This window comes from Anopheles coluzzii, chromosome 2 (assembly GCF_943734685.1).
Source record: "Anopheles coluzzii chromosome 2, AcolN3, whole genome shotgun sequence".
Classification (NCBI taxonomy): Eukaryota; Metazoa; Arthropoda; class Insecta; order Diptera; family Culicidae; genus Anopheles; species Anopheles coluzzii.
Window position 1 is genome coordinate 16,267,796 of NC_064670.1, and position 21,960 is coordinate 16,289,755.

General features: G+C 43.6%; 3 protein-coding genes across 7 annotated transcripts in view; 1 reads left to right on the plus strand and 2 right to left on the minus strand.

Moving 5' to 3' along the window:
* Positions 1-3,881, plus strand: part of LOC120961024 (RAC serine/threonine-protein kinase) — a 27,628-nt gene extending 23,747 nt beyond the window's left edge. For all 4 annotated transcript variants that reach the window (XM_040384580.2, XM_040384581.2, XM_040384582.2 and 1 more), the window contains one exon: positions 7-3,881. In XM_040384580.2, the coding sequence (XP_040240514.2) occupies positions 7-87 (81 nt within the window). In that variant the 3' untranslated portion in view covers positions 88-3,881. The remainder of the gene's footprint in view (positions 1-6) is intronic.
* LOC120961026 (zinc finger protein 120-like) lies at positions 3,645-5,940 on the minus strand. The gene is made up of 3 exons (XM_040384584.2): positions 5,449-5,940; positions 4,274-5,379; positions 3,645-4,186 (listed from the first exon to the last, which is right to left on the minus strand). The coding sequence occupies exons 1-3, from the start codon at positions 5,596-5,598 to the stop codon at positions 3,970-3,972; spliced, it is 1,473 nt and encodes a 490-aa protein (XP_040240518.2). The 5' UTR covers positions 5,599-5,940; the 3' UTR covers positions 3,645-3,969.
* Positions 5,941-18,485: 12,545 nt separating this feature from the next.
* LOC120949071 (broad-complex core protein) overlaps positions 18,486-21,960 on the minus strand; it is a 116,636-nt gene continuing 113,161 nt past the window's right edge. The window contains exon 9 of one of the 2 annotated variants that reach the window (XM_049607102.1): positions 18,486-20,895. In XM_049607102.1, the coding sequence (XP_049463059.1) occupies positions 20,414-20,895 (482 nt within the window). In that variant the 3' untranslated portion in view covers positions 18,486-20,413. The remainder of the gene's footprint in view (positions 20,896-21,960) is intronic. The other variant, XR_007452095.1, reaches the window with a different exon arrangement.

The following is a 21,960-nucleotide window of genomic DNA, read 5'->3' on the forward strand; positions in this document are numbered from 1 at the left end:
TTGCAGTTCAGCTACCAGGATATGGCTTCCACCATGAACACGCCCAGCTACATGAACCATTCGCACAACTTTCACCCGATGCAGTGAGAGCAAGCGGCCCGTGAAAGGCGCCCGGTGAGTTCGGGCGCACAGTAGCGCGAAACAATGGTGAGGAAGGGTGAGTGTGGGACCTGGACACCAGACACTGCGCCTTCTTTGGAGACCCCCTCTTCACCCCTCTCTGTGTACACAATGGGTTATGGTGGAAATACCCGGTCAAAACGCCCGCGTCGTTGGTATATTCCGGCGTGACGGGTGCAATCGCTGGAATTGCACGGGGCCGTGAGGAAATGATGCAGAGCGCGCGACGAGGATAAAAGAGGAAGAGAAGAAGCGCGATGAAGGCAAATCGTGAATAGAGTGAAGAAGGCAACGAGCAAAAATCTTTTTCGTTTGAATAGCAGCAGCAGCAGCAGCAGCAAGGGGTCATCGTAACGTTCGTAACAATCCGCCAGCAAAAGCATAAGGAACCAAGCCTATTTATGTTCGATTACTATGCGTATTCCAATAGCCCGGAGGTTGAATTTTCTGTATGTGTGTGTGTGTGTGTCCCGTCGGTTGAACCGCACCACCAACGGTCGGATCGAACAGTCGAGTGGACGAAGGAACGGGAAAGAGGGGATGTTCAAAAAAGGCCACATGTGCAGATCCCGGTGAAGATCCTCGGAAGGATGGGGGGAGGCTCAAGTGCCGCACAGTGGAGGGAAAAAAGCTTCCAAACCGCGATGTGCAACGCCCATGTGCGCTACGTCGACGGAACGACCAGATCGGTGATCGGGCTGTGCGACCTCTAGCATGATGACCGACCCGTCCGGTACAGAAGAATTGTTTCTTAAATGTTCCCTACACCTGCAAACACCCCCACCTCAGCCATCGCAACAGTTATACTTTATGTTACACAACAGTCAAGACAGCAAAACAAAGAACAAAAATCCTTAACCTCCCTCCCACAATGCCTCAGCCCGCTCTCTAGTTCAACGCGAACGCCCGCAAAGAGAAGCAAAAGCGAAGGAGGTGATTGAGGGGTGCGAAATAGATGATACTTACTACCACCACCACCACCACCGTCGTGCCAACTATTGCCATAACCAATGCCGTGAAAATGATCTCAGTTTAATAGCAATCGAACCAGGAAACAATAGATTATAATAGATCTCAATACAGAGAGACACAACTTTACACACACAGGCAGACAGACAGACAGACAGAGACCCACCTGAATATTAACTCTCTAGCAGGAGCAGGAAAGGTAGTGTGGGGTGGTGCTCTAGTTGCACTTTTAGTTGCCTTTCTTATCATGTTCAACAGAGCTCCACATCTCCCGTGTATCAGTGAACGAACGAGTGGTAACACGAAATGTTCACCAACAAACAGCTCCATAGTATAATGTTCACCAGCCAACCCCAGCCAACCATCTCGTCACGAAGAATGGAAGCGATTTTGATCGTACCTGCGCGCGATTCCTTGAGCGAACGAAGAAGAAATTAACACTATTTGCGCGCTATTTTAGTGTCGTATAACACAGAGAGTAAGAGAGAGAGAGATAGAGAGAGAAAGCATAATTTAACCGAAGTTTGAGCACCCATTTAGAGAGGAGGATAAGTAAGTTTTGAACTTAGCTACTTTAATTCGTAAAAAAACAACAAAAAAGAGGCCTCGCTGCTGCTTCTCGCCAGCGTTTGCCAGCGAGAATCCTTTGTTCTCTTCCTGCTACTAGCATACACGCGCACGGGGAACGCGCGTTCGAGTAGCATTATTACTTATTATTATTACCTTTGCGCGACTCTACACACACACACACACACGCAGCAACGCTCCCCCCAAATAATTTGTGAACCTTGTTTCCTATCACTTTCAAATGCGCCTGTTTTGTTTCCCCCGTGTTTATCCGTGACCACCGTAGTAAACCTTGTACCGGTGTGGTGTGTGGTGTACAAGCGCGGAGGTATTATTATTAAAGGACACAGCTCCCAAGTAGTGCTGCTGCCGTGAGAAGCAAACACGCTAAAAAGAGAGAGAAAGAGAGAGAGAGAGAGAGAGAGAGAGAGAGAGGGGGGGGGAGAAAGAAGCATGTTAATATAGAAGCTGCTTTTATAGACGATAAGCTGGTGCGCGCGCAGCAAGTGACGCAACGTGCGCGCTCAATGACGCAAGATTAGAAAGCAACGGGCTGTGATAGCATGAAGTTAATAATAGTGGTTAGAAAATGTGTGTGTGTGTGTGTGTGTGTGTGTGTGTGTGTGTACGTGTATGGACCTGGCCTATAGGCAGCATATAGGCATGTAGAAATTGGCGCGCAAATGCTGTGTGCTCTTGGCGGAAGAGGATATATACGCAAGGATGCTATGAAATACGCACCCTTGCACCAACTCTCTTCGCTAACACGGTTAGAAGCGGTCATTGCACGGTAGAGGGAGAGAGAGATTCCTGACGAAATGCCCAGATAAAGGGGCAAAAGAATTTGGGGGGGGGGGGGGGGGGGGGGGTGCTATAACCCTACTGCAATTTAGTAACACGTTCTGCTCTTCCCGCTTCCTCCAAAACGGTTGAGCGAAACAGGACGAACAACGGTGTGTGTACCCATCCCTTCGCGCCCCGCAATGTTGTCTACTGTGTGACAGTGTGTGTGTGTGTGTGTTCCTTAGCAGTGTGGTGTGCATGAAAAGCGATCGTTTTGGAAGGATGATAAGGGTTAAGTGTAAGCAACTTTAGTGCGCGAGAGAGAAGAGATCATTAAAAGCTGAAAAGGGAGAAATTGTTCATAATTCATTAGAGCCTAACCATACACACACACACACACGCACACGCGCGCGCGTTACATTCATGATGTGTGTGTGTGTGTGTGATGTGTGCGTTTGTCGCTAAACTTTACTTTAAAAGTTGTAGTAGCCGCGCACCAGTAACAGCAACACAGTCGCTACTACCAGCGCTGCTATGAAGCAACTAAAACCATAGTAGTTAAAAACATAGAGTACTGGATAGGAGCAAATATCACTGCCTTAGGTAAACGAGACATTGACAAAATGGAAATAAATTAACTAGAAGAAAAAACAATACAAAAACAAGTGCAACATTTAGATGGCTATGTAGAGCTCAAAGCGGGAGCTGGGTGAAGCAGACTGCAAGATAAAGCAACCTTTACCATCATCCCCATTTTCCTCGGCAGTAATGCAGAGATAGAGATGAAAGCCCGAACACGATGTTGCAAATAAGCATCGCAAACACGATCGCAAGCGTTTGAAACGAACAGCAGCAGCAGTCACACGTGCTTTCCAATTGGAAAAAAGTAAAGTTTCGTTTGTTCTGCTAAGCTTTACTTTTTGTTTAAGGGTTTACTACCCTTGGACAACGCTACTGGTGCTAATTGATTAAAAGCGTATACCCCCCCCCCCTCCCCTTCCCCATTGAAATCGAGATCGAGTAAAGCACGAGCACGAGGTCAATATAGAAAGCGCGAATGTCCTAGCGATAAATACTACTACTAATATTACTACTACTGACTGCGAGGGAGAGGAAAAAAACATATAAAACTGGCTTCCGAAATAATGTTTTCTTTTTAAGAAGGGGGGAGAGGCTTTACAAACATCTAGAAGATCAGCGAAACAAATATTCCTTTCCCTCCCGCGCATTAAGGACAACGGGAAAAGGATTACTATAAGTTAGCGCAAATGAGAAAAAGAAAAGAAATACTACCACTACTACTACTACTACTACTACTATTACTTCTAAGCGAAGGCCACAATAGCGTTACAGTAATCCATAAGTAATAGATAAATTTAATAAAAAAAAAAACACACACACACACAAGATTACCGAAAATAGACGTACACATGCAAAAAACACGCCGTGGAAAAGTTCCGTTCATGTGCAGCTCTCATCCGAACTTTGATTTACTGCATTGGTTTATTTCTTCTCCTCCTCCCTTGCTCGTCACTGCTCTTGTGATCGTTCGTCGGCCTGTTGCCCGGGGCAACGATGTCGCAGCTGGTGCGTTCGGCGCGCTGCTGCAGACCGGAAGCGTTCGCCGCACGCCGCACACTCGAACGGCCTTTCGTCCGTGTGCGTGCGCATGTGCGTCTTCAGCGTGCCCTTCTGCGTGAAGGCACTGCCGCAAATGTCGCACCGAAACGGTCGTATTCCATCGTGCCTGTAGGGGTGGGTGGGAATGGGTAAAACGTGGAAAGAGAGATGTATCGCTCACAAGTATCCCGCTCCTCTCGCCGCTACCACTTACCGGAGCCTGTGACGGGTTAGGGTAATTTTTTGCTTAAACTGTGCCCCGCACACATCACACCGGTGTTGGCTGGGTTCTCCGTGCCGTCCGGCGCGTCCATCACAGGTCAGCGATGCCGCCACACCTGTCCCCTCGTTTGGACGCGTCGGATGCGCCGACTGCATGTGATAGGTAAGGCCGGACTGTGATGCAAACGGCAGGCCGCACTGCTCACACCGGCAGAGTCGGAACGCTTCCGCCGGCCGGTCGTGCTTGATCTGCTTGTGCCGGTGAAGGTAGGGGCGAGTTTTGAACCGCTTGCGACAGTGCTCACACTCGTACGGCAGCGCTAGCTGGTGCGTCCGCCCGTGCACCTGCAGCCGATCGTTGGTGGTGAACGTTTTCGCGCATTGGCCGCACGCGAACGGCCGTTCGTTCGTGTGCGTACGCTCGTGCACCTGCAGATGGTGCAGATAGTGGAACGATTTGGCACAGTACTGGCACGCGTACTGCTTCGTGCCCGTGTGCACGCGTATGTGCCGATGGAAGGAGCCCCTGGTTTGGAAGCACCGACCGCACAGCGTACACTGATGCTGCCCGTGCGCCCCCACCGTGCAGTGAGCGCGCACAAAGTGTTTGCGGAAGGAAATGGGCTGTTCGGTCAGGCTGGCGCATTCCTTGCAGATGATGCTTGGTTGCTCTTGCTGGGGTTCAGTCTTCGGTACAGTTTGTTCGCGTTGCGATTCTTCTGACGCGTGCCTCTGTTCGGCAATGGGTTCAAAATGTTCTTCCTCCACCTTCTCCATCTCAGCTTCCAGTTTAGTCGGTGAAGGCGTGGGATGGTTTGCTGTAGCATTATCGTCATATTCCTCCTTCTCGTCCCCGCTTGGCCCAACATCTTCGTCCTCAAAGTCGGGACAAATTTCGGCCAGCTTGTTCGATTGCTCGATCACAGCGTAAGAGGATGTTTGCACCTCGATCGTAAGCTTCTCGTACGATCGTACGAAGCATTCGTAAAAATTGTCGATCGCTTGCTTTTGAAAGAGGTAGCACGAGTTGAGCTGAGACAGGCACGCCAAACAGAGCTTCAGGGCCAAATGCTCCTCCGTAAGTGTGGTTGGATCGTACTGAAAGAGTTCCAAGAGTTTGAAGGAAGCGTCCATGCTTGATACACACACACACCTTGCAATGCTCACCTGCAGTCCAGTAAAGTTGCAGTACATGGTTTCACAGCTAATCGGAACACCGGCGATGTCGACTTTCGTGTCCAGCGGCACCATTGTCGTTGCACACTGCAAGCAAATGATGCACCTATTGCCTTCCGTCGTGTTCGGAACAGTGCTCATCTTGTGCTGAGCTGTCGAACGGGCGGAGGGATAACGACGAAGGCAGCGCTCGGGGAATTACGTGCAATAAAACGGATGCGGATGTATGAACTGACCGAAACCGAAAACCGCTGCTATGCGGAGGTAAACAAACCCAGCTTGTGATGACATCCATGTGTTGGTAAACAAATGTGGAAATGTCATTGTGTTTAAGGTAATGGGTCGAAAGTTTCAAACTAGCTTCAGTGTATGATGCAGCTGTTTAGCGGAATGTAGCTGAATTAACGTAAAAATTATAATCAATCAGAACAATTTAGCCTTTAATTGCTCGATTGAAATATAGATATTGAACATTTGCCTTGGATTCATATGTAACTTAGAAATAATATACAGCTTCACGTGCAGTCAGTTTCGTCGACTTTATAGCAAGGGTGTCGAACCCTTTACTTTGAATTCGTTTTTGTTATCGTTCAAATAAACATAGAGCGAAAACGTCTCGCGCGACAAACAGTAGCCCAATTTTGCAAACAGAGCTACTCGTCTCGCGCGACATTTTTGCTTCATCGGAAATAATAGAATTATCAAGTTTGTTTACGAGCCAGATTAATGCCAAACGGAAAAAATAGATTTGAACACATTGTAACTTATTTTTTTGTGTTTTCAAATATAAAACAAGTTGGTTGACTGAGTCAAATGAGCTACTTTGATCTACGCGGAGTGAAATTTGGAAGTGAAAGTTTGGGGCTATTTTTTGTCGCGCGCGACCAAGGTGTATGGATATTAGGAGGTGAAGTGCTTCAGAGCAAATTGACATTTCACGACTTGACATAACAATACTGGGGGCTCCGGTATTAAAATCGGGGAGGGCTGGAGGGGGGTATAGAAAATTGTATGGGATTTGACATAACAATACTCAATGATGGCGCCCGGAAAACGCGCTAACAATTCACCTCCTTAATAAACACACCTTGGCGCGCGACGTTCAAGATCAAGATTCAATTATGGAGCATTTATTACAATCTATGGATCGTAATCGTAATAATACCGCTAACTGACGGCTTTGCTCAACGATTATGGAGCAGGCTCCGCACCAACGGCTCCGGAGCCTTTTTCGATGGCAACGATAGACAGTGTACTGCAGTGAGAAGCCGGCTCGGGAGCCGTGGCTGCGGAACCGACTCCGGAGCCGTGACTACGGAAATGTCAAATTGCACTGGATTAGCCCACCATAAATCAACTTACTTTGGGAATGCCTTTGCGCGCCTTGCAGTATGCAATGTAATGTTTTAAAAGTATTCTCCCCTGAAAGCCTAAAAGTATGCAATATACAGCAATAGGGTACAGGTTACGGTCGAAATACGATATCAGTATTGGGTTTTGCAATAGAACTCATAGCGCACCTGGAATGATAAGCACACGGATAGGGACAAAAATAATGCGATGAAGGTTGCTCAATTTCCATTGCCGGTTGATGCATTAAATGTGTCGCTTACTGGGTGATGTAACATTGCTAACACGTAGTTGAAAGCATCTCACGGCTGTGCTTTCGATTGCTTTGGGCTGTGCTTTTAAGCAATTTATGTGCTTTTAGTAATATTTGTATCGCAATATCTATTTGAATTATTGATTAAATTCACCACTATGTACGATTTATCGACCACGAATGTGTATGGTATCTGCAAGGACCATGCATGTGCTTTGTATGGTTAGGCTACTACTACTAACAGTTGAGCCAGAAACATTGTTCATTCGCCATGTCTCAGTCAATTTTAGTGACTGTTTTCACTTACTTCGCCATCCTGGTACCTGATGGAAATGCATTTGATGCTTTTCCTTTGGTTACCCCTCTCGAATCCAATATAAGCTTCATCATGAAAGCGTTTGTGGAGCTACAATCACAGTGGTGTCCACCGTGGAAGTATAAAAAGTTCTACTTCCTCAACTACAACTCTCATCCACTGGCCGAGGACATCTTCACCGCTATCCTGAAGCTAAATGAGCCCCCAAGGCTTATTTTCAACGAAGCGAGCGCATTCCACTACTGGACATACGAGCATAACCGCTGTGCGGTGATTATGTTTAGTGGGTATGAAAGAATAACTGTACGTAACATTACCTAGACCTGCAATATTGTCTGTTTGCTTAACTTAAACACGTACTAATTCACAGCCAGTACTTAAGCCAGTGTATCTGGGTAGCCGGTATTTAATATTTCATCCCAATCTGGAGGAGGGTAACGTGTTCCTGGAGCAGCTTCACAGTGGCATATCGTGCATACTGGACAGGGCGTACTACCTGTTGTATGACTACACCACGATCCAGATACAGCACAAGAACTTTTTCACCAATCGTACAATACAGCTCGATCCAGCTAACATACGCGTACCGGATGATCTGAAAGATCTTCACGGTCGAAAGCTCCACATATCCCTGCCTGAGGGCAATGAAGACGTGGTGACCTTTGACCTCTACCTAGCGGAAACGATATGCCAGCAGCGTAATGCAACATATGAGCTACAATCGATTAACAGCACCCTCCTCGACTATGGGGTCGTACACATAGGGATACCATTGCTTGGTACCGACAAGACTGTTGCCCTCGGCAGTACCTTCGTGAGCGTTATGGTACCACACAGCAAGCCAAAACCGATCATCGCGGTGCTGATCGATCCGTTCGACTACTACATCTGGATCACGCTGTTTGTTCTGATCTTTTTGCTAGCATTGGTGCTATCCCTATTCGGCAAGGTGCTGAGCCAGTGGAACATCATTGAGAACGCGCTCGAGATGATCATGTGCATACTGGGTGGACCGACCCGACAGTATGGCGGTTGGTTCGAAAACCAAATCATCACCAACTACTGTCTGCTTGCAATTGTAATTGTCTCGTCGTATCAGTCGTTGATCATCTCGTACCTCACGTACACGCGCTACTCGCCCGAAATCAACACAGAGGACGAGATACGCAGTAGTTGTATTTTCCCATTCGGATCCGAATGGGCCCATCACTATGATTTTGATGTATATGGCGAATATGATGATGAACGGGATAATATGTGCTTTGTGTTGCTCAGCCGTGATGATCCACACATCACCACGTTGTTGGTGGAGAATACGCGCGACATCGATCCTGCGGCTGAGCAGGCGTACAAGCGAAACCTACGCGTTGCTGATACCATACTATTCAAATACTATCTGATATACTACTTTTTCAACAAATCCATAATACGCGAGCTGTTCCCATTCTACATCGCTGCGTTCCGTGAGTCGGGTCTGTTTGATCAGCATTATCGTAACAAAAGTATCCATACATCTTCCTACAAGCGGGAGATGTTTGGTGTACGATCGTTTAACGTGTCGGATCTGTCAATCATTTGGTATCTGTACGCTGGTGGAGTAATGGTAAGCATTCTCTGGTTTGGGGTTGAGATTGCTTTCTTCCATTGTCTACGATGTGGACGAATGGTGAGAAAGCGATGGATAACATTCTTTCAAAAGTGCCATGGACAATCAAAGTTCATGAAAAAGAAACTAAAAAGCTTTAATATGACTTAAACCAATTACGGGAAACATGCGTTTTTCTTTGACTGTTTTGACATTTTTAGCAAAATTATAAACTCAAACCTCGACCATGATCATATTTCATACATTATACATTATACTTTAGACAAGATTTATTTCAAATAAACCCAACTTTAAAAAATGCTACAGCTTTAAACAAGATCAGATCATGATTAAGCTCAAAATCTCGTTTGAAGAAAACTTGAGTTTAATTAGTCTTTTTTTCATATTTGATGTTTAATTCAACCCAAGTTCAACAAAGATCCATCATAGTTTTCAATGTCGCAAGGTTCTAAACTATCCCAAACGACACTTGTAATTATAATTGTCATATCTCACAAATAACAGGATTTTCCAGGAGTTCTCATAGTTGTGGGACACTTCCTTGACTCTTTCTTATAAGAAGTGAACTGGATATGATGGAAATTGAACTCCATGGCATGCTATTTGGACAGGCTCATTGAAAATTCCTATTCGATTTGTTCAACACGGGTGCTATAGAGTGCAATTCCTATTACATTAAGTTCATTTCACTCAAGAAAGAGTCAATAAAGTGTCCCACAGCTATGGGAACTCTTGGATACCCCTGTATACACCTTAACTAAGTAATCAACTTATTGGATAAATCTTAACACGAATTGTTCACGTTCATCATTATCAAATGATTTATATTTAAAATGTGAAGTGTGTAAAAATCGATACACGAAAAAACAAGCAAAAATTATTTGATTTTTTAAAAGGAATGTCTACCAATGTATGTATGTGTACAGTATGTGCTGAATAATTCCTGCAAAAGAATAGAAAAACAAGAGCGATACATTCTCAGCCGAACTACAATGAATGATGCTACATTATTTCAAATTCGAGTGGTTTGGATTGCTTATGAATGAAATAAATTCAGATTATGATATCCTTTTTAATGAAGTTAAATCTATGAAAATTTGAACAGCTATCATAAATGTTGCAGGACTATCGTAATGGACTGCACTTGGTATAATTTTACTTTAGCCTAAATGAAATATTTTCTCCAACATAGTTCGGTCCCGTGCTTTGTTTAAGTCAGGCTAGTGCCGACAGTAACGCCAACAAAGTTGTCCTATGGTCATGTCTCAAGCAATTGTAGTGGCTGTTTTCACTTACCTCGCCATCCTGGCACCTGATGGAAATGCATTTGATACCTTTCCTTTGCTTAACCCTCTCGAATCTAATATAAGCTTCATCTTGAAAGCGTTTGTGGAGCTTCAATCACAGTGGTGTCCACCGTGGAGGTACAAAAAGTTCTACATCCTTAACTACAACTCTGATCAACTGTCGGAGGACATCTTAACCGGGATCTTGCAGCTAAATGGACCACCGTGGATTATTTCGACTGAGCCCAGTGGTTTGACCTACTGGACGTACGAAAATAATCGCTGTGCCGTAATTATGGTTAGCGGATATGAGCGTATGAGGGTGCGTTACGTCTAATCGGTCCGCTTTCAACTCCATCAACTAATGCACCATTTCCATTACCCCACTAGCCAGCAAGGCCGCTGTATTACGGCAGCCGGTATTTCATATTTCACCCGAATCTGGAGGAAGGCAATGTGTTTATGGATCAAATCAACAGTGGCATGTCCTGTATACTGGACAAGGCATACTTCATCGTGTACAACCGTACCACGATCCAGATACAGCACAAGAACTTCTTCACCAATCGTACGATCCAACTCGATCCAGCTAACATACAGGTCACGGATGATCTGAAAGATCTTCACGGTCGAAAGCTCCACATAGCTCTGCCGGAGGGCAACGAAGAAGTGGCGACTTTTGAACGCTACCTAGCGGAAACAATATGCCAGCAGCGTAACGCGTCCTACGAAATATCTTCGCTTTATGACGCCAGTGTCGACTATGGGGTAGTAAACATGGGAGTGCCATTTCCCACCACCGACAAGACTGTTGCCCTCGGCAGTACCTTCCTGAGCGTTATGGTACCACGCAGCAAACCAAAACCGATCATCACGGTGCTGATCGATCCGTTCGACTACTACACCTGGATCACGCTGTTTGTTCTGATCTTTTTGCTAGCAATGGTGCTCTCCCTATTCGGCAAGGTGCTGAGCCGGTGGAACATCGTTGAGAACGCTCTCGAGATGATCATGTGCATTCTGGGTGGACCGACCCGAAAGTACGGCGGTTGGTTCGAAAACCAAATCATCACCAACTACTGTCTGCTTGCAATTGTGATTGTGTACTCGTACCAGTCGTTGATCATCTCGTACCTCACGTACACGCGCTATTCGCCTGAGATTAACACGATGGACGAGATCCGAAATAATTGTATTTTCCCATCCGGGTCCAGCTGGGCCGCTTATTTTGACTTTCACACCGATGGTGAATATGACGATGAACGGGATAATATGTGCTTTTTGTTCGCTAGTCGAGACGATAAGCAAATAACCACGTTGTTGATGGAGAACATGCGCGACATCAATCCTGCGGCGGGGCAGGCGTACAAGCGAAACCTACGCGTTGCTGATACCGTACTATTTAAATACTATCTGATATACTACTTTCTTAACAAATCCATAATACGCGAACTGTTCCCGTTCTACATTGGTGCGTTCCGTGAGTCGGGTCTGTTCGATCAGCATTATCGTAACAAAAGTATTCATACATCTTCCTACAAGCGGGAGATGTTTGGTGTACGATCGTTCAATGTAGCGGATCTGTCAATCATTTGGTATCTGTACGCTGGTGGAGTAATGGTAAGCATCCTCTGGTTTGGGGTTGAGATTGCTTTCTTCCATTGTCTACGATGTGGACGAATGGTGAGAAAGCGATGCCAAACCTACTTCCTACGTAGGAAGTGTGAAATACGAAATACGTGTAGCATGGAGAAACAAGTGCAAACATTAAATGAGAGGAGCAAGCAACAAAACCTACCAGTATTCAAGCAACAGCATTGGAAATGTAGTGTGCTGTAAGCTACTGTTTAACGTGTCAATGACGCTGGCATCTTTGAAGGCTTCTATGTTCTACTTAAAATGGCACAGTGATAGTCAAAAAATATTGCTCCCAAACGCGTTCTGGTTGAGGAATTAAAGCCAAAGCTTATATTGACCCCTTAATTGATCCTGTTGCCATACCAGGATCTTATTTGATACCTGCTTTGGTTCTGGACCTGAACTCATACCCGAAACATACTGCAATTCCGATCTTTAATCAACTTTGCTCTTGAAACTAATCCGAAACTCATACAGATCCTGGAAAAGATCCAGAACCAATACCGAGGCTAAACTGATCCTGCCCACATACCTATTCTGGGAAACATTCCCGAACCAATACAGGTGTTGTAACTGGTTCACAACTCATACCGGCCACGGGCTGATGTCCTGAACTCCCAACCCTGAACTCATTCTGATCATTTACCGTTGCTAGAACTGAACCCGAACCAATGCTAGACGACCTGGAACTGTTTCTGATCCCATAACGATCGTGGAACTGATCCACAAACCTGATTTATTGACCTTCAGAAATACAGCAAATGATGCAATCGTGCCAGTTCTGGATTAAGCAATATTTAACCCATTTCTACCCTGTAACTGATCCTGACCCCTGAATGAATAGCGTCGTAAATAGCAAAGCCGTAAAAAGGAAGCTTAAATCTTAGTTTCGGATACATGCAACTGGAACAAAAACAGCAATAAAAAAACACACACTTTCTTAGACGTTGTACATTTTCTTAGTTTTGAGTTTATTATAGTTAATCGTGAAAATGTATGAATATCATTACCGAAGCAAAGGACAACAAAAGATGTCTTTGACTCAAATTCATTGTTTTTTTTCTCTCCTTTTTCTTCCTTCCTTTGTTTGTCTGTTTGTTTATCGTGTTTTGATGCCTTCTTTCGTGTTATTTTCTTTTTTTATATTGCCTTAATTCCTCTTCGCTGGCGGAACCTCGCAAGTGCTGGCGAGTTTGAAAGGTGCCTTTGTATAGTAGTGTATACTCTGCTCCAGACAGAGCGGCTCATAGTATTCGGAAAGGCGTTGTTGGCCCTTCTCTCTTGCCCAGTTTCCACCCGGAAGTAGTTCAACTAACTCCTCGTGTGTACCCGGGATCAACGCATTCCCCCCGTACAGTTGTGATGTAAATGATGATGCTATTATTTTCAATTCACTGTCCACTGTCTTCGCTTTCGCGTTTGTATGTGTGTGTGTGTTTTCCCTCTCATTACCGCACTTTGAACCTTACATACTAAATTTGATGCAGAAAACACATCTACGGATATGATCAACGAAGAAAGGAGGGAAAATGCTTTCCACAAGCACTTTCCATTCATCCCACGGTACCGTTGCACGTGTGTACAGTGTACAGGGGTAGGGGGTAGTGTTTTGTTTGCTTCGTTAATAGAGAGAATGAAGATCGTACCTTTTTGCTCCATCTTCTTCACCACCGCCCATCTTATCAGTGCCTCGCTTGCTGGTTCCTCCACTTGCTTATTGCTCATCACCAATCCCTAGCTAGAGAAGTACCCTAAACGTAAGTATTCTTCTGCCCGTGTACCGCGGGCATGTGGGCTTTAATTAGTAAGGTTGCCTTTTTTTTAAACTCGATCTCGTATATTTTCACATATACCGCGCGACTTCTCGCGCGTGCTAGATATAAATATATTGACAGAATATATTTTTCCTTGGCACACAAAGAGAGAACTCTGTATTCCGTGTGCTGCTGCTGCTACTACTTCTCATACCTTCTTGTACAATCTCAGCTCATTTACATTTTGTTTTTGTATGGATGTATGTGTGTGTGTGTGAGTAATGATTATGTTACTTATGTATTGTTTTTTTTCAATTCATCTTTCTCATAAATTGCGCCCATCAATGGAAAGGGGATTGTATGGTTGCATTAGCTTTTGCTTTCTTTTGCAAACAACAAAACGTTACCTTGCATATTGCATTTGAACCTCTTTACCTTTACTGTTTGTTCCGAGAGAATAGTATTATTGTGCCATTCTTATACTTTCTTTTTCTTCTATTCTGTATCCATCGTTCGGTTTTCATGACTGTAGTTTAATTAGCATTAGTAGTACTGCTTAGAGCTCATTGAGGTATTTCGTTCTTGTTTTTCATTAAGATTTTGTTGGGTTTTGCTATTTATGTTTGCTATTACTGTTGCTCTGTGCTTGGTTCCATTGGTTCCTGTCCTTTGAATTCATTCTCTCTTCTGCCATTGTTGTATTGTTCGTAAATCTTGAAAATGATCCAATATTGCATTTTGTTTTCAGTTTCACAACGCACTCACCACCACCATCAGCATCGTCATCTTCATCTCTCTCTCTCTCTCTGTTTTCCTCTTTCGTGTTTTGCTCTTGGTTGTACTCTGTTAAAAGGCAGCTTGGTTGCATTTGAACTGTTTGTTTTTTTGTTTACTTCCCTACCATTTGCTGAGCGATGCTATGATTGATCGAGCTAAAACGTTGCTTGCAAAAACTCAAAACCCTCACCGTTTAAGCATACTTTTCCAACACAACTGGCCGGGAGGTTTAATTTTGTTGGTTTCTTTTGCTTTCGACGCCATTTTTTAAAACACTTTGAACAGTTGACCATTTGTTTTTGTTTGCTATCCCTGAGCGACCAGATCGGCGCGCGTCCGAATTGTACTTTTTGTGTAGTTTTTATTTGAATTTTATTTTTACGGATAATTGCAATGGAACGACGCGCGTCCAAGTATGTACACCAGTGCAACAAATGCGCTCGGAAGCGGCAAACCCAACCAGATAATGTTTGTGTCTGTTTGCCAGATTAGCTGCCATACTGTAAGATTTGATAGGAAGGATATGTCCACCAGCGGGATCGTATCATATATTCGCTTCTATGTGTCTTTGATTCTTTGTGAATGTTTTACCAGAGCACTGTGATATATGTGAATTGATGTTTACTATTTTCCCTTATTTGTATTTGTCCTAATGAGGCTTCATCCCACACACACACATACACACACGGTTAGTTATATTTGGGCGTATACTTGAGATGCCATACTAGCTGCTTGTCGATGCCTTCGATCTCCTTATCCTGCGCTGATCGGTTTTATTAAGTTTATGGTTTTAAAATGTAGTTAAATTTGCGCTTCTTGATGTGACTAGTGATGTGTGTTCCGGGAGTGTTGTTATGTATTATTATGTGTATGTATATTGACTATTTGTATGGTTCACTGGAACTTGTCTATTTATTTGTGCCACTACACGACACAACTAAGCAAAACAACCAAAGTGCTAACTGTCAACCCTTCCGTACAAGAGCGAACACACACTATATATTCCCTGATTTTGATTGCTTCTTGATTTGTCATCGCACCACTGGGATGGATGAATGAAAAAAGAGAAGAAAAACATAAAATCATACCTTTGAGCGGCATTTTTTTTGTTGTTGCTCTTTTGTTTAAATTATTCTACCCACGACACATCCTCCTAACCGTCTGTATTGGAAATTTGGAAGAAACGCACTCTTGACTAGACGCATTACCTTAGCTTGACTTTTGCTCTTCTGGGGCGATAAATGCATTTTCTGTGCACACGCACACACAGACACACACGGACAGACAGAAGGGAATGTAAAAGTTGACAGTCTGGTGCCGGTGTGTGTGTGCTGATGGTCGTTTTTTGCTTTGTGACTACACGCACGCACCCCAAAAATCGAGCGCTTTCTAATAAGGAACAATGGCTTTCAGTTTTTCAAACAAAAACAAATTACAAGAAATGTCGATATGTAATGAAATGTTTACTTAATTTTTAAATTTTCAATGCACTATTTAGGGGATGCAGAAAATGCAAAGCCATGAAATGAAATTGTTGAACTTTTGATCATTTTTGTGTGTTTTTGTATGTTAAAGTATAATGATTGCAAAAACTATCAAAGCATGTTTTAAATTCTGTAGTAAATCTTGAAACTTCATTGAATTAGGTTGACAATATTGTAAAATTTTGACTGTTTCTGATTTTGTTGTTAAAAAGCATTTTTGAAACAATAAAGAAAGAGGTGGAAAATAATAATTAAAAATGTTTGTTTTTTAATTCTTTTCTGTGCAACAAAAACACAGATCAATTACAAGTTTCAATAAAACCAAATGTTCACTATTCATTTCACAACTTCACATTGCTGTCCTAAATAGGAGGCAAACAAAACCACGCAGCTTTTTTTTTTGAAACAAATAATTTATAAATTATCCTCTTTAGTGTTCTTACTGAATCATTTCAACAAAGACTGCGCCTCTTGTTTAGTGAGGTTTAAAGATTGCGTTTGAACTGAGTATTTGCTTGCCGCAGAATCACTTTTGTGGTAAAAGTTTTGACGCTATTAATTTGTTATGCATTTATTTTTGAGTGTTTTTTTTTGCGTGTGTAATTTCTTCTATTTTTGATACCCTTCTTGTTTCCTATCGGTTGTGAACATACACTTAGAGCATCTTCCTGCCCTGTGTTTTACCATTTGAGCTGTCTGATATATTTCTCTCTCTTCTCTCTCTCTATAATCTCTCTCTTTCTTTCTCTCTTTTTTAATTGTCTCTCTGCTTCATTTATACCTTGTGCTACGTGGTTTCAAGTTAATAAATTCGAACATTTTACAAGTGTTTTTACTCTGAGGCTTTACTCCGATATCTCACACCCAGTCGCTATACAATGTCATCTTCACCTTCTCTTTTGAATAGTTAATAATTCGTACATTTAGAGTTATAAAACACATTTTGACACAAGTCTCTTAATACTGTGAACTAGTACTCTCCTTTCCACATTTTCTTTTTTTTTTTCATTTTTGGTTCTTCACCTTCCATCACCCGCCGTTGCTCGAACAGCAAACGCTTCACTGTACACGCCTAAAGTTATGCATTCTGCATAACTCCTTTTCCATTCCCCGTTTGGAGCTTTTCAGTTGTGCACATTTTCACCTCTTTTTTGTTTGGTTTTCTTTTCTTTTCTGAGTTTATTCCCTTCCTTTCGTCCTGTTTCATTTGTTTTCCGTTGAGCATAGAGATATGTTGTTGTTTTTTTGTCGTTTTCTTGTTTTGATGATATTTTCAAAGACAGTATTTTTAAAAAATTTGACAATTATTACCTAAATGTGTAACAGATCTTGTAGATCATTCTTTCCGATTGCAATAATTTGTGACACCCGCAGGTCTGGTATACGGAATATATTTAAATTCATACACACACCTCATTCTCCTACTGTGCGTTTGGATGGGGGAGGGATGGATGACCATCATCTTCGCCATGGTGTGTTTGTTTTTGTCTGAGGTTTTTCTATGCATATATATACGTGTGTGTTTGTTTTGTATTGTTTTGCTTTAGTTATGCACTCTCTTTGCATCATTACTCAACACACTGTGGTTTCGCTTCCCTTGGATTATACGATAAGTTAAACTCCTTAGTAGTCTTAGTAAATATGTACAACGCACGTTTCACAGTAGTGCTGCTGATTCAATCTCGTCTTGCGGCCCCAGTCACAAAATGCCAAATTCACTAGCTATAGAGTTGCTAACATCAATCGACGAAAACAGAGTACACTTACTTATCTGGCTTTGCAGTAGCAGGTAGGTGTATTAGTAGTAGTACTAGTGGCCGTAGCAGTAGTAGTTACTGTGTTGTTGTGATTCAAATCCCTGTCGTATAAATTGTGCACTGGTCCTATTAACATCTCGCTTTTACAATTAGGATCACTTCATAAACCGGTAGAATGAAATGGCCACTGTGTTGGGCCAGCTGTTCTATTAACTCATCCGACGTACTCCTTCTCTTACATCGACAATGTGTATGCACGCGCGCGTGTGTGTATGTTAAATGTTTCTGGTTTGTACGTTCGTGTGTTGGCTGTGTTGTTTTATTAAAAATGCTAATTCCTTAACTATATCCTACATACATTACAAATAATCTGCTTTCTTTCTGTTTTTAATAATGATTTTAATCTTGTGTTGCGTGACTCATTGCTCCATTTCTTTTTTTTCCATTTTTCTTTGACTAAAACATCGTTTGCTAAGGAGAGACAGTGCTGTTTGTAGATGGAAGAAATGTAAATATATGAATACCATCGGGGGGCAGCCGCAAATAGTCGGGCAGCCCACACACGTTTGTCCTAATTTTGTATTTGTGCTGTTCCTTCCGACCGTGTTCTTCTTTCTACTACGGTTTACTCATTTTGCTAGTGTTTTCACGTGACTAAGTGAAGGCTCTGCCTGCTCGGGCAGAGAAGCTGCTGCTTCTTTTGGGGGGGTTTCTCTAGTCAGTTCTTTTGAAAATTTGTTTAATAATATGTTCTCTTGTTCTCCTGCCCCTTCCTGTCTCTCTGCCATAGTATTGTACATTGTAGTGTTTTTGTTTGTTTGTTTGTTTGCTTGCTTTATATCTTTCATTTTGCTAAGAAGTTTCCAGTTTTTCGGCCACCGGGAGATGTTCTTTGCTGTTCGTGTTCCATTATTGTGGAACTTTCTTGTGTCTCGAGAGTTTTCCGTTGTTTCTTCCAAAGAGTTTTTAGAGTTTAGCAAAAATAAACCATTTTTAAATAATTAAATTTTGTGTTTTTCCATTACATTTTTTTTTTCTCATAAAATCACAGTTTTTCGTTTTCACGTGTTTGTCTTGATCTCCCTTAAGCATACGAGGAGCACGACGACCTCTGCGCACATTCGAACCCACATCCTGCTGTGCCTCCGTTCCTTCGCTTCTTAGCTTCCCTCATCGACAACCGTCATCCGTTTGTCATTTGGCCACGAAACAACCTGGATCCGCGTAAACACTACGGGAGAGTAGAAGGAAACCTACACAAATATCTAAAATCCCAGCCACGATTTGGAATCGAAAATGTGTACGCGTAATAATAGAGTTAGGCATTACTAAAGGACAGCACACGGTATACCACACACTGCTGCCCATGTGGTTGATTCTGCGTATGCATCACAACACGGAAAACGGAAAGATCACATTAAAACCGTCCCGTTTGCTTTAAATTCCTCAAATCATTGCGATATGATATGTGTGCCATAACTTAAAACTGGAACTTGCAGCAGGAGCTCTTTCGTGTCGCTCCACTGAAAGTTGCTCTTATCTGTACCACATACATGTTAAAATCACAACGCACCCCCCCCGGGGGTTAAGTGTGTGTACATGAAGAAGTAACCTAAAACCTGTCTAAACGTTACCTTTTTTGCTCTTGCTTTTCCATTTATTGCACGAGTGCTCTATTGCTAGGGCTTTTTTACGAACTAAACGGGTAAAATAATTGATATGAATTACTACTGGCCCTCACTACTGTATACACAAACACGTTTCGCTTTAATCGGTAATTAAGTTCTGCGCAAACGACCGTCTTTTCACGGCCTGCCGAATTACCGAACTGAATCGACCGTTTATGTTTGCATAAATAGTGCCCCGTTAAAGGCAAAACAAATCCTATAAAGCAATCACTGGGCTCATGTTAGAAAAGGAGGGGAAATAGGAAAACGTAGATCTTTCCCATGTACCTCTTCCCGCACTGGCTATGGCACACTTATATTACCACACACACACACACACACACACACACACATTTGGAATATGTCTTTGTTCCAACCTGCCGACCTCTCTGCCGCGATATGTAAAATTACACAATAAAATGAATCGTTTCGACCTTTTTCGCTCTGTTTTGCGTGTACACTCTCGAAACACTCGAAACAACTATTGCACCTTGCTGCCTTACACGGTGTGTGTGTGTGTGTGTGCGATAGATGAGGTGACGTGTTAAAACCTTCTTTTTTCCGTAGAATTTGCCAGAAAAGGGATCACAATACTGGAAAAGGGGATATGTAAAACTAGTTCACTCGCATCATGATGATTGCTTACTAAGCGTGCGCTTGCTGGGCCAACGACTAGGGAGGACAATATCCTTCTGCTCGGCTAAACGTTCTGATATGCGCTTTGGACGCGTTTTGATATGGCATGAACTTAAGTTTATGAAAACGGAATCGTCGTTCCACAATCTCGCCCGTGATATGAGAATTGTTTCCTAAAAAAAAAAACAGTCGGCTGAATCGATGCTGGGTCAAGGTTGTCTCGGAGGGAGTGATGCCGTTGATGGTGCCGCCGTTTCAAACCCCTTTTGCCGTTGTTTTGGATTTGTTGGCCTTTCAACAGCGAGCGAGTAGTAACCACACACTGTTGTGGGAACGTGCGCTTTGTAACGGTGCGCCGATGGGTGAGTGTACGGGGAAGGCTCTGGCTCAGAAGTAGATCCGTCGTCCGAGGTTTCACTGAATTCCCCCCGTTTACTGGATGCCCGGTGGCGGTTGCCCCAGCTCGGCCGCAAAATCGAACAGATGCGGATGGGCGGCATGCGGATGGGCACCGTGGTGCAGGCCGGCCCCGACGTTGCTCCCATTGCCGGACAGCACCGTCTTGATGGCGGACGTTTTGAGCAGCCGCTTGAGCATGCCGCTCGACCCCCGGTGCTGCAGGCTCTTGTGCGTGGTGAGCGAGTTTTTCGTCCGGTACCGCCGATGGCAGAACTCGCACACGTACAGCGTGTCCGACTGCTCGTGCTTGTCCTGGAAGTGGCGCTTGAGCGAGTAGTAGCAGGAGAAGGTGCGCCGACAGTACGGACACTCCTGGGGCTCGTTAATGCCGCCGCTCGTCGGCGGTGGCATGCGCAACGGCATCAGCTGCGCCGGCGATCCGGCCGATCCGGACGGTGATCCTTGGCCGCCGCTACCGCTTCCACCACTACCGCCGCCGACGCCGCCTCCTGGGCCTGGTGGTAGACACGGACAGGGCAGCAAAGCACACAACCGCATGGGGACGCAAGATGATGAGAAGAAAAAGGGGGAAAGAAGAGAAAAAGGAAGAGTGTGTTAGCGTTTCCCTTGAACTGGTGTAGCCCCCGCATGGGGCGGCCGCTCTACGAGGAGATTCGAGTGTGTTGGCAGTTAAATTGCATTCACTTTTACAGTGTAAATTCAACAAGTGAGAGACAGAGAGAGAGAGAGAGATAGTAGTAATATAGAGAGATAGTTGAGTACAAGTTATGGAAGTCAATACAGTATTATATAGGCGTAGATATTATATAATATAAATAAATAGAGCTAGAGGTTTATAGAAAACGGGAGTTGGTAAAAAAGTTTGAACTGATTAGCAGCAGCAGCGGCAATAATAAAAAAAAAGTGATATAGGTTGGGTTGTGTGTGTGTGGCAAGCAAAACGAACGGGCCGCAACATAAACACAGTAAACCATAAATCGCCACCTGCCGTTGCCTGCCGCAATGAAGGGGAACAGCAGCATTGCACACTATTCAGTTCAAAGATAATGGCGCTAAATATTAACGTAATAGATGGTAGTAGTAGTACGCGGTATTGTAGAAGAAGAAAACGGGCGGGAAGGGAGAGTTAAAATAATTAAACAAAACAAAATTGTATAGCGCTAATAATCAATTTGCTGTCAGCAACCAGCTAATGGTGGGTGCTCGTGAAGCAATGCCAATCGAGTTCATCTAACTATATACTGAACTGTTGTGCCGCCATTGCAATGATGGAACGACTCCAAACGCAAGTTATTAGCATTAGAAAGAGAAATGTAACCCAAAACTAAACTCGTATCAAATAATGCAAATGATAATGCTGTAAACATAGGGCTTTCATAACACTGTTTTACACTAGGTACTAATTTCTAGTATGCTCCGACGCACACTATGCAGAGAAGAAGCGTTCCAACATGACCGCGGAGCGTTAACGGTCGAAATCACGATGCAATAACTAAATTGCACATGCGTGCCCAAACAACGAGAGGCTGTATTTCCACATGCATACTATACATTGCAAT